The sequence below is a fragment of the Gasterosteus aculeatus genome, chromosome 16 (assembly GCF_964276395.1).
Source record: "Gasterosteus aculeatus chromosome 16, fGasAcu3.hap1.1, whole genome shotgun sequence".
NCBI classification, from domain to species: Eukaryota; Metazoa; Chordata; class Actinopteri; order Perciformes; family Gasterosteidae; genus Gasterosteus; species Gasterosteus aculeatus.
The window spans coordinates 6,786,249-6,804,854 of NC_135704.1; the positions used below are offsets into that span (position 1 = coordinate 6,786,249).

General features: G+C 42.8%; 3 protein-coding genes across 4 annotated transcripts in view; all 3 read left to right on the top strand.

Annotated features, from left to right (window-relative positions):
• Positions 1-2,715, top strand: part of LOC144388727 (uncharacterized) — a 45,905-nt gene extending 43,190 nt beyond the window's left edge. Inside the window, exon 4 of the mRNA XM_078090143.1 lies at positions 2,578-2,715. Coding sequence (XP_077946269.1) covers positions 2,578-2,617 — 40 coding nt within the window. The 3' untranslated portion in view covers positions 2,618-2,715. The remainder of the gene's footprint in view (positions 1-2,577) is intronic.
• hibch (3-hydroxyisobutyryl-CoA hydrolase) lies at positions 1,530-18,011 on the top strand. 2 transcript variants are annotated; one of them, XM_078090141.1, is made up of 14 exons: positions 1,530-1,576; positions 6,510-6,552; positions 6,703-6,834; positions 7,370-7,454; positions 7,846-7,926; positions 8,054-8,106; positions 11,380-11,458; positions 14,309-14,454; positions 15,071-15,157; positions 15,280-15,338; positions 15,631-15,712; positions 16,596-16,715; positions 16,966-16,999; positions 17,207-18,011. In XM_078090141.1, the coding sequence occupies exons 2-14, from the start codon at positions 6,550-6,552 to the stop codon at positions 17,320-17,322; spliced, it is 1,077 nt and encodes a 358-aa protein (XP_077946267.1). In that variant the 5' UTR covers positions 1,530-1,576; positions 6,510-6,549; the 3' UTR covers positions 17,323-18,011. The 2 variants fall into 2 exon arrangements, with proteins under 2 accessions (XP_077946267.1, XP_040057849.1); XM_040201915.2 differs by lacking the exon at positions 1,530-1,576 and adding an exon at positions 6,151-6,276.
• LOC120834118 (uncharacterized) lies at positions 3,750-5,233 on the top strand. Its single transcript, XM_040201930.2, has 4 exons — positions 3,750-3,872; positions 3,967-4,013; positions 4,113-4,636; positions 4,879-5,233. Exons 2-4 carry the CDS (start codon positions 3,995-3,997, stop codon positions 4,912-4,914), a joined length of 579 nt encoding a protein of 192 aa, XP_040057864.2. The 5' UTR covers positions 3,750-3,872; positions 3,967-3,994; the 3' UTR covers positions 4,915-5,233.
• Positions 18,012-18,606: the final 595 nt, after the last annotated feature.

Sequence of the window (18,606 nt, forward strand, 5' to 3'; positions counted from 1 at the left end):
GAAGCTTTATGTTTTAGGGGCTATTTTTTGCAGGACACCGTCCTCCACTTTCACAGTTAAATTCATTTACACCTGTATGGGAGTGAACCCATGAAGCTCGGAATACATTTTTTTGGAATCACACATCTTTTTTCTTCTGTCTCGTTTGTCCTCCAGCAGCTCCTGTAGCAGCAGTAGTTATTCTGACTAGATGACGATTCCTGGTTTGGAAAAGAGGCAAAAACAAGACAAGGTACCACCTGCAAAAGCTTTGGCAACAACTATGTTGGAACTGAAAAGGTTCTTTGCAACTCAAAAGCATGTTGTAACAAATCCAGTCCTTGGTCATATGGCTTTGTACCAAATACTAGAAAATAAAGTCTCTCTGCACCGCTTCAGTTGTTCTTCATTCTGACTGGTGGGAGGCTTCAGTTTTCTTTCTTTTCTCTTAAAACATGTCACTGGATTTGGGTCAACCGTGTCCTAAAAATGCTCCATAGTCTGTACAGACTAGAATAGCTTCCATCCTTTGACCCCTTCAAATGAGTCTGATGGAGTTTGTAAAACCCTGAAACAATAGAAGGGGAAAGGCCGGGTGCCCAAGAACTCAATCTCAAAATGTTTCAACACCACAGAATTAGTAATTGGTGGTGGGAGTTTAGGCTCCGCCCCTCATGACGGCCATTGGCACTGTTCATAGTTGAGCCTTGACTTCATATAAAGGCAGAGCCAGCTGACAGCTGCAGTCGTGGACCTGAACTCCAGCACACGGTAAGGTCACTATTACCTATCTAGGAATGACAAAGTGTGGTGTGTGTCGATAATCTGGCTCACATATATTTTGTTTGTTAAATGTATTTTTGGGATCGCATCTTTATTAAACCTATAAAGACACATCTATTTCATGTTATGGCTTCATGATATTACATGAAAACTGCACAATGTGACACTTATTACCAGTTACCAGCTTACCAGGGAAGCGCTACGCACGGCTCTGACCCACTTATTTTATATGGGCACATTTCTCCAGTGCCCATCACGTTAGCCACATGCTGCAGGGTCTTCAACAGATAAATACAATGGTTTGGTCCAACCAAACAGAGGTTCCCGTATTACATTTATTGCGAGCAATACACCATTTCTAGCCGCCAGCTAAGAAAGAAAGACATTGAGGATATTCAAAACAAATCCTACAGACGGCTTCTGCTTCTGTTGTTCTAAAAACATTTTACTTCATCTTTTACTACTAAACTGGAATGTTGCTGCACTAGTCCGAGACATTCTTGCTGCCTATTCTGCTTTTCAGTCTCTTCTGTTCCCTATAAGACACACAAAAAGACCATGATTTTCAAAAGTAAACTCTGTCATATGATGAAAGGACAAAATTCAAATGAGATTTCAGGTGATTATTCAGATTCAGATGATGCTTAATTTTACTTACTGCTGAAACCCTATAAATAGACTGGCTAACTGCTTTTTTTCTATATCTGAATTTTCATTAAACGTTATTTTAATTGGGGATTTTGGGGTCATGAAATGTCTTCTTTCAGTTTCAGGGTTTGCATTTGGATTTTTGAGATGTACGGGAATAACAGAGGTAAATCAATCTCTTAGTGTTTTTTCCCCTTTTACTAAAACCAAATCCTTGTTCTTTGTAATAAATAAAATGTCTTTATTGTATTCTTTAATGAATTGAGCATTAAGTGTATACAAACTGAATTTAAAGATGATGAGCCCCATCCCTTCTGTTGAACTAGGAATGCAGTGCCCTCCTGGCTATGGTCCTCAGCCAACACCATGGGGACAAAATCCTCAATGTCCACCATGGACTGCCCCACCCCAAATCTGCCCCCCTCAGTCATGTTGGCCACCTGTGTACTATCCCCCTTGTTGAGGGTATGGGCCCAGCCATGGTCACGGGGTAAGATCCTGTTTATATATTGATTATTTAAAAATACAAATCATAGGGTCCCAATTATACATTTATCACAGTCCTCTGGTAACAAAGGAGCTAATTACACTTTTTAAACAAATTTAAAATCTTGATCTTAGATGTGAAATATCTTATTTGGCCTTTCAGTCTAAATTGGATGTAATATAAATATATAAATTTGTCTTCTGTGTGTCAAAGCAACTGGTCCAAAACCTGCCATTTTTTTAATGCCGCCTCTATGGTGCTTGTTTGCTGAAGTTTACACACCACCTGATTGAACCTAGTGAGGTGACAGGATTACAAATATTTGTATTATAAAAACGGATCAAATGACTGGTACTGGTACAGTTCTCTTTAGCTCTACAAACCAACTATTGGCTACACTTCTGCTTCAGCTTTGAGGTTGAGTGTGGCCCAAACTTTAAATCTTTAAAATCTTTTAAAACAAAAAAAGCAACCAAAAAGTCACTGAGATATAAATTATAAAGAAATTCAACTATGAATCATGTTATTAATGGAATCCTACAAATATATTCCTCCCCCCAAAAACAGACCACTGGACTCATCATTGCTGATTGTAACTCATTTTTCCATTTTCCACAACTTATGTGAACTGATTGATACGTTGTTGCTAAATTAAATGAACGTTTTTGTCCCTGTTGCAGTCCTCCAGCAGCTCCTGCAGCAGCGACTCGGATTAGATGACGCTGAAGAAAGACAATTACAGGCTGTAAACTTGGAAAATGTCATCCTGTCGATCCTCACAATATTCAGTAATAAACTGTAAAACACTCTAAAACAAATGTTGAGTTATTTAAACACTACACAGGTTGCTGTTTATTGTTGAACCTGTTAAAGGTTCAGCTGTCACATATTATGAAGCGTTGAACCAATACAGTTGAATTCTCCTCACAGTAGTCAGTGTGCGACAAATTGTCTACTAGACAGTGATCACATTACTCCCTTGTAATAAACAGCATGAAACTGCTTTCTGTTTATCTCAACAACAAGTAACCCAATAACTAAAGCGCCTCTGTCTTTTTTATTTCATTTGACCTTGTAGTTTAACGTTACCCTGTTTGTGTGTTACCACTCAGTGTGTATTCATATTATCTGTATTTACCCAGGGAGCGTTGAATGAACAAGAGCTTTGTCCAGCAGGGCTTTTCCCCAACGATAAACAACACACCCTGCCGCTCCACAGAACATTCACACCTCTCCTCCTTAACCTCCATGGATCCCTCATTTACGCTGTTCTTGTTCTTTTAATAGCACCATCTGAAGCAAAACAATAAACCAGAGAATCCTTTCTAAGTACTTTAGAAATGGGAAGGTGAGCCGAGTAAACTGCCCTTATGAAATGTTACGAGTTCTCGTTGGGCGAGCGACTGCTGCACTGCCTTCTACCGACCCAAACCTTTCAACAAACCGCTCCTCCGGTCCAGCCCCGGTCAGAGGAGTTCTGTGTTTACATATATGTCTGATATTCATCATACTGTGTATACCGTGTATGTACCTGGTCAAAGGTCTCACTATCAACTGTGGAAACCCATTCCACCTAAGAGCCTGTTCATTTTAATTCCTGCATCAAATGTCAAGCTCCTTCTCTACTTGATGACTTTGTCCCAGGTCACGAGTCAACACACGGTCCTCAATGACCCTCGCTTTGCCAATCAGTCCTCTCAGTTGAAGGGACTACGGTAAACATTGTTGTCATATGGACGACTACAACAACATCGCGATTGTTTTTCCTGGGTGTGTGTACCGACTTTTTGATGTATACAGTTTAGATGTATGTTGAAGACACACACACACACACACACACACACACACACACACACACACACCCATTTAGGTAACCAAGCAAAAATGTTCTAATGGGAGTTCAGGCCCCGCCCCTGGTGGTACGAAGTGCACTGCACATAAAAAGGAGCATCAGAACACGGCTCTCCAGCACACAGTAAGTTCACCTCTTAAACTGCTGAGGATTTGCAGCTCTCAGGTTCTGGAGTGTGTGTTAAAAACACAAACTGTGCTTCCTCTTTTTCTTGCAGGATCTGAAGTTTCATCCAAGGTTTAAAAATGTACGGATACAACCAAGGTAAATAACACAAACAATTTTTAAATGGCTGAATATGCTTTACCGACTTGAGAATCACCTTTGCTGACTTTGAACCGTATGTCATATCCTTGTGTTTAGGAAACCAGTACCCTCCTGGTTACCCCAACAACCCTCAGCAGATGCCTGGGGGATACCCTCAACATCCTCCAGGTACCGCACCGATGAACTACCCCCCTCGGCCTCACGGCCCGTACGGAGGCCAACACGGACCTGGACCTGGTTACGGTCCCAACCAAGGACATGGACCTGGTTACGGTCCCAACCAAGGACATGGACCTGGTTACGGTCCCAACCAAGGTCATGGACCTGGTTACGGTCCCAACCAAGGTCATGGACCTGGTTACGGACCCAACCAAGGACATGGACCTGGTTACGGTCCCAGCCAAGAACATGGACAGGGCCACGGACATGGACATGGACATGGACAGGGTCACGGACAGTGCCAAGGACATGGACATGGACATGGACAGGGTCACGGACAGTGCCAAGGACATGGACATGGACATGGACAGGGTCATGGACAGGGCCACGGACACAAGCACAAGCACAAGGACGGTCACAAGCACGGCCAGTGTCACAAGAAAGGAAAGGACTGTCGTGGGGTAAGACTAATTTTTTTAAACATGATGTATTGTTTATGTTTGCTAAATATTTTTAAAAATTAAACAGTGAAACATAGAACATAACAAAAGTGTTGCGTTACACATTAATGCGAGCTGATCACAGGAGATCAAAGAAATTATTTTTCAAATGTCAATAAAAAAGCAATAATTCAAGCTTTACGTTGTATGTGTTGATGATTAAAGTAATTCACTCGTGTGTGTGTTGTGTCATTTTGCTGTAGGCGTCCAGCAGCTCCTGCAGCAGCGACTCTGACTAGAGGCCGACGGCTGCATAGGAGGAGGAACAAGACAAGAGAACAAAGAGATCAACATGTCACTGCCTAAATGTTTTTTCACCTACAATCATTAAAACATTATTCTTGTATCAATTTAATCAAAGTCTATGACTTTAACGAGCATCCACTATCCAAAGTTACTGGATGTTGCATCATGTTTGAAAGTCATACCAGGTCACCCATAGCATGATTATTATTAACATGTCAGAATTTCAATTTAAGAGATATCTTGCTGACATTATTATATCTATGATTGTGTTCTTTAGAAAATTAAATAAAAGTACTCTCTGACGACGATAAACTGTATTTCCATTTTACTTGTCTCCAGTTTTCTTTATCCTTCTATTTGCAACCCTGGCTGAAGTCACCACAGTGTGCTCTCTATTTGCTCAGCCACACCTCCGTCACAGCATTGGGTCACACCCTAATCTCATTTTGATAGCCTGGGCAGGCAAACACTTACCCACCCATGTACAAGTTTATAATTAAAACTTTAATTGAACAGTATTTGTAGTTAGTGAGTGAAGATACAGATCCTTAAGTTAGAGTAGCAATGCAACAATTAAAATACTCTGCATTGCCTGCGTTCATAATTAGTACAGTATAATTTTGTGTAGTATTAAAAGCACAAGATAATCAAACTATCCAAACTAAGTAATGGAAATTGTATTTTTTGTGTCAGGATTTCTAACACAGGTTACAAAGTGCTTTGTGTCCCAATCAGGACAGAGATTTAAAAAAGAAAAGAGAACACACATATGCACTGGGTGCATTGAGTACTCATAGAAGCTATAAGTCAGAGCTTATATTTATTATTGGATTAAAATCAATGATGCATTTCTATGTTTGCAGTCTTTCTCATTTCGTAGCTGGTACTACATACTTACAACTATATAAATACAACTCCTCTTTATACGGTTGGGTAACTAAAGTAAAAAGTATGATATTTCCCAGTAAATTGTAAAGTAATAAGTAATATGGTTTGAAATAGGATAACTTTCCAGGGTTAAATTACTAAATTTAGAAAAAGCGTGCTGTTAGCACAGAGTTTTACCAATGTGATCGCAATCAATTCCAGGATTGGCCATAAACAATACAAAATACTCAACACAAGAGTGAGATTACCTTGCCTGCACACTAGGTGGCACTGGGGCAACACGCAGCCAGCCAGCCGGCGCTGCGCACGCCCACCGTGACGTCATCCAGCCGACCAATCAGCAGCGGCTCAGAGTCTCTACCCGGAAGTAAACGCGGAAAGTACCTGTACTTGAAAGTGCAGCCGCTCGCCACAGGACACCAGTCAAATATAATAATGTCCTTAACCATATTGACATCCGCTTACAGGTATGTTGCCCGTGGAAATGTTTCTCTCAAACTTCTACTTTATGGTTTGGTATCTCCTTGACACGGCGAGTCTGCAGACGTTAGCGTGTTATATCATGTCAAACATGTCGGGAAAAGGTTGAGGCAATTAAGTCAATAGCATGACTGCTAACATTACTGTAAAATTGATGTTTCCAGATGTTGTGTGTCCAGTCTGTAAATATTTGGAATATTTCCAACACTGTTTCTTCCAGGCTGAGGTCCTTCCACAGACTGCAGCGAATCCAGGGCCACATGGTGAGAGATACCCCCTCACGATCCCACTGTTTACACAATGTGGCCTCACGATTGTATTGATACAATAATATTCCTTAATTGTACTGCGTATTTCGATGTGTCGTTTGAAAGTTTTTAACAGAATTATTCCTGTTCTCTATTTTGGATCAGATGTCGAGTCAGGTGGATCCAGGCGTTCTTCTGGAGAAAGTTGGCAACGCAGGTGTGATCACTATTAACAGACCCAAAGTCCTGAATGCCCTCAACCTGACCATGATCCGACAGATCGCCCCTCAGCTGCAGGTATGTGGACCGCTTGGTTAAGCTTACCTCAACGTTGTTGGAGGCCCTCTGGCAGTGGACTTTTTTTTCCGAATGTTGAGGCCTCGACTCTCTTAAGTATCATTTCTCATAGCAGCGTGCTACAGATTGTATACCGCTTTTAAATGGATACTTGTATTTTGTACAAAACCTTTTACGCACTATTAGTGAATGAATGTATTTTTATTTTCTCCAAATATAAGTCTGGATATATTTTGATAGCAGAAGACAAAGTGTCGTATAAATCTTTGTAATGATAGTCGCCCTCTCCTATCAAATTCAAATTGACCTATTTTACTATAAATTGGAGGACACAAACATTTCATATTTTTTAAATATAATACGTCTCAAAACGCGTTCAGTATCCAACTTGTTGTGATGGCGTCTCAATCGTATGTTTTGGTGTTGTGTTTGTTGGAGCCTTTGAACTAAACCTTCACCAAAATGGAGCAGAAACCTGTTTCAGCCTGGTTTTGATGATAATTTCCTACAAATGTTACTCTTTTTTTTATTGTAGAAATGGGAAAACGACAATGAGACTGACATTGTGATCATCAGAGGAGCAGGTGGAAAAGCCTTTTGTGCTGGTGGAGACATCAGAGGTGAGCAGCACCCTTTTAGGATCAATCACTGGGGTCTGTGTAGCCCCACTGTGGGCCTCTCATGTAATTCATTCATTCAGTCATCAGTTCCTATAAAAGAGAAAAGAACCTATTGTTATTTTGAAAGCATTTCTAAAATTCTCTCACCAGGCATCCAGTATCCAACATTACTGGATGTTTGAAAGTCATAGTAGGTCAGCCATGACATGAAGGGTTGGATACAGTGTAACATGTCAGAACTTGCTGGCATCATTATATCCATGATTGCGTTCTTGAGAGATCCAACGGGCAACTGTCATATGGATCTATTCAATCTTTTTATATGCAACAGTGGGACAGTAAAGTAAGCCGACATGTTGTGTCATTTATGATGTGATCTGTTCTTTCTCAGCGGTCACAGAAGCAGGAAAAGTTGGAGGCCCTCTGGCAGTGGACTTTTTCCGTGAGGAATACATTCTCAACAATGCGATTGGTAGGCTTTACACGTTATATTACATCTGTATTATCACACACCTGTTATCTATGGCTCATTATTCACATAAAGTCTCCCTCTATACATTTACGAAACCACAAAAAAACACTTTATTTGATATTTTTAGGATCATGCAAGAAACCCTACATCGCTCTTATTGAAGGAATAACGATGGGAGGGGTGAGTATTATTTGAACTTTGGTTCCTTTTTGTGTACATTGTTTCCTCTGTGTGAAGCGTGCTTTTCAAATATGCCTCTAGGTGTCAGCAGAGAACTATCTGCCACTGTCTCATGCTGCCGGTGGCACGGTGGCCTCTGATTGGATGAGACACGAAGGGCAGAGCATTGTTACTGCCACTTTTTTCACCCCCTAATGCGTCCGATCTGGTTGAAGTTTAAATTGGTACCTTTGCTCAACATAAAGCCCAATCAGACGTTATTCAGACAAAGATAGAACAAATGTTCATATATCCTAAATTACCTTTATCGCATAGGTCTGTGATCTATTGATATTGTTTCAATCTCCTGGTCAAACCCCCCCCCCGTCCTTTTTAGTTCCGTCTGTTTTTATGTTTTTATTTCTATCACATGACCTTGACAGTAAGTTTACTCCTGTGGTGCCACTGAGGTTGCTCACTGGCGTCATTACTCAGCGTGTGTGTGTGTGTGTGTGTGTGTGTGTGTGTCTTTGGCACAGAGATATATGGAGACGTAACTAGCAAGCTTTGGCACAACACTGAACCAAACTGTCAGAGAGCAATTTACAATCGGGTGTTTTTATAGCAGTAGGGGATGCAAATCAATAACTTTAATAGGTTACTGTGTCTTTGTATTCTTCGGGGGGCTGTTGTTAGCTGAGATAAGGTGAAGAACAGCATTGCGATGTGGGACTTTTTTCGTTTGTGTTCATTTGTACATTCAACTGTCATCTTCGGCTTGACTGCCGCTTGGTATACTCCAAGCGTATGTGGTGATATTTTTAAAGGGGTTAAAATAGTCTTCTTTAATGGCCAGGTGTGCTCACCCAGATCCAAGCCAGCTCCTCTGACCTTCTGGGCTCCTAGTGGTGAGACTGTCTCTGCACATGGGTATGATTGGTATGAGTGTGTACGTGGTGCTTCCTCCTCCAAAGCAGTCTGCAAGTCCCCAACGATCAAAACTACCCCACTGGTTTCAATTTAGACCAGACACCCACAAGAGGAGGGTTGGCTTCGATGTCAGACTGTTGTGGTGCTCTAAATGTGATCCCCATCTCGGCCCGACCTGTAAATTAGGGCTGCTTCGGACTGCCGATACAAAATGTTGTTGGTATTCCCACTGTGGTAAACATTTCAAACTGGGGAAATTCACAGTGGGATTAATTCTAAAAGTTGTGAACCGAGACCAAATCCTCTTGGTGGCTTGTTAGTATCATGTTTAGACAGCATGATGACAATGACGCCCCCGCTTACCGTTCTGCTTTCCACTAGAGATCATTTATTTGTCAGAGCAACACTGGTGGAAAAAAAACAAAAGAGTAGCGGAGTGGAGCGATGGAGGCTAGTTTCAGATTAAACGTAGCATTACAACATCTACAGTGCAGTGCGATGTTTAATCTGACAAGTCCCCCTCCCCCTTTTGTTTTTTCATCTATGGGGATACATTGATTTGAAGAACACCTCTCCTGTCTTGCATGCCAGCAGAGAGAAGGCACGGATGTGGAAGCAGGGTGATTGCTGTTAATAGGTGTGTAGTGGTTGCACAGCGGGCCAGTTCTATATATGGAAAAGTCCTACAGGCACCAGAGTGCTTGTTCCCAGATCGGCACTGAGCTCAGGGCAGAACTCCCACGTCGAACCAGTATTCTTGCGTTGGTTATCACAAAGCTCCAGGGAGTGAAAAGGCAGGACAAAACGCACGCACACACACTCTAGTTGCTGTTTGCCTGTCTCCTGCATCAGCGGGATTCCGTCACACGCACATCATTAATTGCTCTCCGTGTTTATAATGCCTAGAATTAAGGCCTGAAACGGACCAGGCGGTGTGGAGCCACCCGGCTGTAATCTTTCCTGTGGAGCACAGAGCTCTTCTTCCTAATGTCCACATCATCTAAAGAGAACCGAGTCATTAACCCCCCAAAAAAGGCAGATTTTCAATCCTTGCATTGAGGTTCCAGTCTTCCAGAGCTTGAGCAGTGATGCGAAAAGTCCTTTTCAAACAAGCGTCACTTTCTCTCGAAGTGTTTATAACTGTTGCTTCCGCTCTCATGCACAGCATCGCTACTCATTTCTGATTGAACGCCTGGATTCTTCTGCAAAGTCTAAGGCGTTACAATGTTATCGGGCAGAAGAATCTGAATTCCTCCTTGAAGAGCTGCGGTGTGAAAAGTAGTTCAACTACAGTACTCTTCGTATTCTTAGCCAGTGTAAACTGTTCCCAGCCAGGTTGTACATTTCAGAGCCTGTCCTGTTTGGAAGCGTAAGCTATAAACAAGCCGTCTGCACACTTTTGCACATTTCCGTCTTTGAGAGCAGGATCTGCCGACATGTTCTTATATGGTACTCGGTGGTGGCACGCCGGCACGTAACAAAGTTCCACTGCTTTTATGGTAAAACCGGGAATGTGACATTGAACGCAGCCATATTCCGTGCTGGTGGATCCATCGATCATTGCAAGAAGACTGTTCATTCTTTACTTCCTCTCATTCTTCAATTAAACACTTCTACACTGGCGGGATTGGCTGCTGTGATGCCGGTTAATTCATATTATATTTTGAGTGCACTTAATCTTAGCTCATTCAGTATGAACGAAATGTTTCGCTTGAATGTTACTATACACATTAAGAGCTTCAAAAGTGTCCGTTACAGTATGAAGAATCAGCAATGGTGTTTGGGTTTAAAGAAGCCTTTAATTCATCCTGTTGCATGAGGAACAGTTGCTATGCTCTTCTCAAACCAGCAGACTTCATTGAAGAACACACTCATTTTACTGCTAATCTTCGATTCGACTAAATGAAATTGCGCTGTCGGGGTTAGTTTATTCTGTTTATTCTAGACTAGATTCATATTATTTCTGTTAAATAAACTTTACTCAATAAGCGATCCTTGCTGTGGGGAGGTTGTCATAACTAATGTGAACTACATGGTTGCAGCCAGCAAGTAGCATACATGTGCATCAATGTATGCGAGAGGATAGTGTTTCCTTGGCAACCTCATAATTGTAAACTGTTGTGGTCCTGTGGCCGCTCATCAGCCTTCACCTCTGTCCCTGCCGGCATAAACAAACATAAATCACACCAACGCAGGTTGGGCCTGGTTTTCCTATTTTTTTCTCTCTCTGCATCTCAAACCTCAGTTCAGGGTTTCGCGGTTATTGATGTCTTCTCCCAGGTTTCTCTGTCATGTCATTCCTCGGCCTCCCTTTCCTCATCTCGTCGTCATATCTTTTTTGACCCTGTCCTCTCCTTCCTGCAGGGTGTGGGTCTGTCAGTCCATGGGCGGTTTCGGGTGGCCACTGAGAAGACGCTGTTCGCCATGCCAGAGACCGCCATAGGTAAGCCTGACCTGTGCGCCGCGGGTTTATGCAGCTGTGGCTAATGAGAATGTCGCTGGGTCCAAACTGGGGATGGAGCTCCACGCGAGGGTTTTATTTTTTGCCCGACTCGTTTAGAATGATGGGAAACATAACAATCAAACAAAAGCAGAAAGCCAAGATGATGCAGTTATTCTTTTCTCATGTAAGTCTTTTTGTAAGTAAGCGTTTGCGTAACCTGACACTACCAAAAAACACAACTATTGCATAATGTAATTTTACTTGCTACATTGAGAAATGATTTAGAGTGTGTCTTATTGTTTTACTGGCAGAGTGCTAAGCTTTAATTTGCTCTTAGGCTAATTGACCGCTGCAGACAGATGGCCGTCTCCTGAGACACTGAGGGGATTAGTAACAAATCTCTAACAACTAACGAATTACAGCTGACTTTGGCATGAACTAGCTGGTTGTTACTTAAATCCAGATGGCTTATCACAGTCCCTTAATTGTGTATGAATTATTTCCAGGAACTACACCAAAGCATGAATCCCTCTGGTTTTGTGGCAAAGAAAGAGCGTATGAATTGACCCGACGGCCGGTGTTTCCCATCTACGCTCCGTCACGTCGTAGAGTCGATGGAAACCCACTTGGTCCTCGAGGATCTTCGATGATCACTTTAAAGGCTCCACAGACTTTCTGCCCAAATTTGAGATACATTTAGTTTTGAATAAATCAAGTATTCTGCGCATAAGTTTTAAAGTTAGTAGTTCTGTTCATCCTCTCGAAACGTAACACTCGCAAACCTCCCAGGACACTTGTTTCACACACGAGCACTCGCACAGGGACGCAGACACACACATCGGGCTTATTCCCCAGCATTCTGGACTCATCATGAATGTCCAGCTGACGCTGTCCTCTGGGTCGTGGTGTGCGGAAGGGTTCTGCATAAGGCGAGGCCACAATGAAGCGTGGGAGGAAATGGGACCTCAATTCAATTTTATAGGCGGAGAATTGGCTGCATGAGGAGCTTGATATACGACTCGGGGTGTGTCTTGTATACCTCCTTGTGTCGTCCTTTACTTTCTGGCTACTAGCACTTTGGTCTCTTTATTTCTATGATTTGATAAAGCAAGAGACTCTCGCTTTTTATCTCTCCAATCACTTAGGCCTGCAGGCAGGAAATGTTCGTTAATCCTCCTCGGAGCTGCTGTTGTCACACACTGGCAGTATTGTTTTTACTAAAAGCTCTTTGTTTCCAGGCCACTGCACCGCTATTATAAGCACGTCCCCTCTGCAGCCAGAAACTTGGACTTTATCTCCATTAGGCAACAGCAATCGCACAGCGGCAGCATGCTTGTTTTAGGCCTTTTCAATCCTCAAGTACCTCTCTCATGTGACTAGAAGTAAAAAAAAAAATACAGCCACATTGTGGCATCCGGGCTCTTTGTTAATATTACACAAGTTTCAAGATCTGGAATAGTTTTGAAATATGCTTTTGAAAGTGTCCTTGCGAGAGACACTGAACCCCGAGCGGCCCTCTAAGAGCATTTTGTTTGTGTTATTCTCTTCCACACCACTATTGTTACTCAGCATGTGTGTTTTCAGAGGTTAGAACAATAACTGGTACTTCATGGCGAGCACACTCGCAGCCTCGCTACGCTCACACAAAAAGCGTCAACCCCTTCCGTGGCGAGATTAACAGATTGAACCCGGGTCCTGTTTGCACTCTGAGCGAACACCGTAATCTGTCACATTTATGATATTACATTTTCAGCCGTGAATCAGGTCAACACATCTAATCCCCCCCGCTGCCCCCAACCTCCTCGCCACAATACAAGAGCTGTCAGGGAACCTAAAGTGACCAATGGAATCTCTCTTTCTGTCAGAAACCTTGAAATCAAATGGAAACATCTCTGCGAAATCCGAATGATGATAATTTCAATAATTGGCACAGATTAAGGCTGCGTATGTTTTATAATCATGATTGCTCGCCAGCCTCATGTTTTGTCTTTTTGTAGCGTGCCAGCATTTGGTTTGTTAATGATTGAACCTAATCATACTCTAGTCGAGGTACAAATGTTATTTGTGGAGGATAATGCTGCATCGGGTGAAAAATTAACAGTTGTACTGGATTACACGTGTTACAGTTGGTTATTAAGCAACAGCAGTCAGCGGAAGGATTTAATCATTCAAAAGTCAATCAAATCAATCAAAAAACAATCCAACGTATTTCATTTGAGGCTATTTCTGACAAAACCTCCATGAAATTGAACGATATCACCTTCAGCAACTGGTTTCCTTCTCCCATAATCCAGACCTTGTAATTATGTATGAGAGCACTATACAAGCAGACTGCCATTCTAATGAAAGCATCCACATCTTAGTTGAAATCATCAGAATCAATCTTGTTCGACAGCAATAAACTTTGGGTTGGTTGACAGTAATACAATTATACAATTCAAATGAATCTATATTATAACTATTATGCTTCTGTGACAGCCTTTGCATTATTTTTAAATTGTTCATCCCTCCGTCTCCATCTCATGAACGCAAAGTCTCGGGACGCTTTCAAGTCTTAAAGTTTGGCCCAAATACCCATTCGGTTTTCAAAGGTCGAGAGCTCTGTGACCTCGCATTTTGGCCACAACTGGTGAACATACGTTTTACTTTTTACCGGTTCACTAAGCATTTTAATGGGATAAAAGAGTGATGAAGATGATATTTTGGACTGACAAACATGAGGTGGTGATTCTCGTCTGTTACGTTTCAATATTTTTAAAGAAATACGGCCAACGTTTGTCCTTTTCTAAACTCAAATATCAGTTCCTATTATTTCAGAGCGCACCTTGTTTTCTGTTGTTGTTTTGACAGGGCTTTTCCCCGACGTGGGCGGTGGCTATTTTCTGCCGCGGCTGCAGGGGAAGCTGGGGCTGTTCCTCGCCTTGACGGGCTTCCGCCTTAAGGGACGAGACGTGCAGAGAGCCGGAGTCGCCACTCACTTTGTAGAGTCCAAGAAGGTTCTGCACAAAACACTTCACAGGCCAGACGACCAGGATGCCTTTTTTTTTTTTAACTCATTATTATCTGAACTGTGCGTGCGTGTGTTTGAGAGTGGAGCTGCAGTTCAGCAGCACTGTTGGTGAGGTTCAAGCTCCTTTGGAAAGCCAGAAGCTGAGTCACTGGCTGTTTCACTCTGGTTTGCCAACATGGCACCAGCTGGGCCAAAGGCAGGTTTTTGTTGTTTTTCTTGCTGTTGGCGTGAGGTCGGAACAGCCGGCAGTGGAGTTGAGTTCAGACTGTGACCTTGAGTTCAACAGCAGAGGTGCAGTGGGTGGATTTAGGGGGTTTTTTCTGTGCAAAACGCAGTTTCCAAAATACTAAATAATAATTTCTTGTGTGTTTTTGTGTTTTCTCATTAAGTCATTTTGCAGCATGCAGAGTCGACTTGCAATGTCCCAAGTGCTGCCTGTTTAACACCTACACACAAATCCAAACAGAACGAAAAAACAGATTCAGGAATGCAGAGTAGTCTTCTAAAGAAAAAATGTTATCAAAAATGCCCGCCGTCCACAACGGGATTTAGGACCAATTTCCCAGTGGCTGATTCTAATATCCAGCCTTCTGTCTCAATAGATCCCAGAGCTGGAGAAGGAGCTGGTGGGCTTGAAGTCTCCCTCTGCGGAAGACATCTCCAGAGTGCTGGATTCATTCCAGAACCAGGTCGAAATCCTCAACGCCTGACGTTGACCTTCACAATATCCCCAAAAACGGCTGAATAGGCTCAGACATGAAGACTTGAGTCATAATGTACGTCCTTGTTGACGGTTGTTCTCTGTCCACAGAGTAGTGTAGATTCCGAGAAGCCGTTTGTGTTGGACAAACACATGTCTGATATTGACAGGTAGGCCTCCATTTCCTCCTCCTCCCAAAAATGCACTTAATCTAAAGAGAGTGCCTCAAAAACTAACGGCTAGATACTCAAATGATGTGGCTGCGATGTTCGGCATTTTGCATTTTGGAGCTTGTAACAAATGCCATGTGAAACCAGCAGTGTTTCACTCCATCTCTACGTGTTCCCAGCCTCCCTGTACTCCCTCTCTGCCCCGAGACCAACATACACTGACAGCAAGGAAAATCGTCCGTCTGATTTTAGCAATTGAGAGTAAACTGATGCAACCTTCCCCTCCCTTCAGGCTGTTCAGCTCCAGCAGTGTGGAGGGCATCGTGCAGAACCTGAAGGCAGACGGCTCCGAGTTCGCCAACAAACAAGCTGAGGTACGCTCTCGACCTGCGGCTTGATTCAAATCACTGACATAATGAGTTGTTTCTTTAATGATCTCCTCTAAAGCTGCAGGCAGGTGGCAACACTGCTGCACAGGCATGTGTTCAGACTCCTGCACACCTTCGGCCATCTTAATTATTTGAACAAACTGCAGCCCTGTTTCTCTACCACCCGACAAACCCCACTGACGGTGCAGGGATGGAGCCGGGGCATTATTTGGCTTTAGCAGTGTATGTCTGTAATTAGTGGTTACCTCAGTTTAAGCACTTAATGGGGTTAGTGTACCAGAATCCCCCCCTGAGAGATTTCCGAGCTCTGAGCAGACCAGAGTCTCATGGTCTCTTCCCACAGGTCTTCCTCAACTTTTCTTAAACTGACTTCACGGACGTGATGCTCATCGCTACGTCACTTTTTCAGCTCACAATACTCCAATGAGATCAAACCTGAGAATGAAGTCGTATGACCTTATGTAACAGCGCACATGCCCCAGATTAGACCCCCTCTCCTCATCGCCCCCCCTTTTGATCTCTCTAGGATTACTGATACTGTAAAACCGGTCAGCTGGTGTCCGTTATTAAGTGTTTATTGTTTGATTTGAAACATGAAATATGATTTATGGAGGTCAGGGGGGGCTTCAGCTCAGGCATTAAATGTTTTTCACAATCCCACTTCCTCAGTTACTGCACCGCTGACTCAGTACATTGTACATTAAACATTTAAAGCCATTTGTTGCCACGTTGCACGTTGCGTTGTTTTTGTTATGATTCGATTTAATAATATATATATATATATATATTGTTTTTTTTAATCTAAAAGATATCGGTGCATCACTACTTTTTAATTTTACCAAATAGTTCCCTCTGTCTCCTCCTCCAGACACTGTCCAGAATGTCTCCGACGTCCCTGAAAATCACCCATAAGCAGCTGCAGGCGGGTGCAACTCTGAGCCTGCAGGACGTGCTGGTGATGGAGTACCGACTCAGCCAGGCCTGCATGGTAAAAAGCTTCATTCTCATGCGTTTCTCTCTTTTAGTAATCAGAACGTCAAAAGGAATCTGAGGATTGAGGAGCACATTGTGTTTTCTCATGAATTGATGTATATATTATATTATTATTATTAGATATTTCTAAGTAGAAATGTTAGTTTTATCTTTAACATCGGAACCAGCTTTTTGTATCTGCTGTGGCCTAGAGTCAAATCTAATTTCGATTTTGATCTCATGGGATTGTTTCTGTTGTTTTGCAGAGAGGCCACGACTTTTATGAGGGCGTACGAGCCGGTAAGTCACTGCAGCGCACGGACCACAAATAGGGTGGATTTGAATTGTAGTGGTAAAGCAGGGAAATAAGAACCTTTTAAACCCCAATGAAGTATATGCTAATATCAATTCTAAATGTTCTAAAGGATAAAAACAAATACTAGTTTAGCGTGACAGCGTCTCGGTCACATCGTGTGATTCTCCTTATTTGTGGTGATTTGTTTCCAGTGCTGGTTGACAAGGACCAGAGTCCCAAGTGGAGCCCTTCAACGCTGGAGGAGGTGTCCGAGCAGAGCGTGGATCAGTGCTTCTCCTCGCTGGGGGAGAAGGACCTGAGGTTCTGATGCTTCCCACCTTCAGACCCACACCACCAAGCCTCCTTCCCTTTGGTGCTCTGCACGGCCGAGGAGGAAGAAAAGTCTGTTATTTTATGACCGTCGCACACTTGATGGTTTGTCTCCATACTGTTCGTTGCTGTGGGTACATTTCACAGGAAAATACAAGCTGCTCCTCTGCAGCTGCAGAAAAGGTCTGATTCACGCTGCTAGTCTCAACTTAGAATAGTAGCAGGACAGAAAAAACTGTTGAGCTGGCTGTGCAGTGAGAGTGGAGTGTTTGTATTTTTATACAAGCTGTACAGCAGCAACTCACTCTTCTGCTGCAAACACACGGATTATGCTGCACAGCAGCATCAATGGAGGACATGGGAGGAGAAAATGATCTCCCCACTGAGTGCTTCATTACACTTCCTGTGGGTGTTTGTTGATGTGACACGGATCGGTATCATCTGTATTCCTGCTGCTGCTTATGAAGTATTGCCTCTATTTCTGTAGTTTTCTTAGTTCTTTTTTTTCTGGGGTTCTTTCTTTTCACTAATCTACTTTTTCCAGACGTAATGTAGATAAAACTCTGTTGTGACATCAATCCCAGTAGAGAACTTAATACTTTTGTTGAGTTACGTTTGTTTGTGGCGGATAAATGTGTGTGCGTGAGATACAGCGTGTTTTTGTAATGAACTTGAGTATCAAACCGCTTTGCTAAACATTGTTCTCGTTTGTTGCTTTATCCATGAGTCAACTATCCTGATTGGGCATCAAAAGACGGCAATAAAGAGAGCTGATAAAAAACGGATGTGTGGTCTCGGCTCTGTGCTTTACTGAGGGCACGGCCTTTTATGAACCGCTTGTAAAGTGTTCCTGTGACACAGCGACGGTTTGTTATCTGCACACGAGCACATGAGAAGTCTGGTTTAGTTCCATGTTGGGTTATAAACTGTCCTGTCCTACCGACAGTTTCATGTGAGCGGTCCAAAAGTTCATTAGAGGCCGCGGTCGACTACAAATGATTGACTAAGCGACGGTTCCGGATGGAGCAGATTTCACAACAGCTTTATTTCATGATTTGGAACAGCGGTACGTAATCTCTGTTTCAATCTCTCCCACCGGCTCCATATTCACCGTCTGACTCAATAACTCACATCTCTTTATAGTCTGCGTGACATATTGGCCAGCAGTTGTTCCTCGTTCAGGACACCATTTGAATAGTCAAGGAACAGATGGTTTTGTTTGTTCTTCACGCTTGCTGAACTTACCTAACCTGCTGTCGCTCATTCAGGATGCAGGATGCGC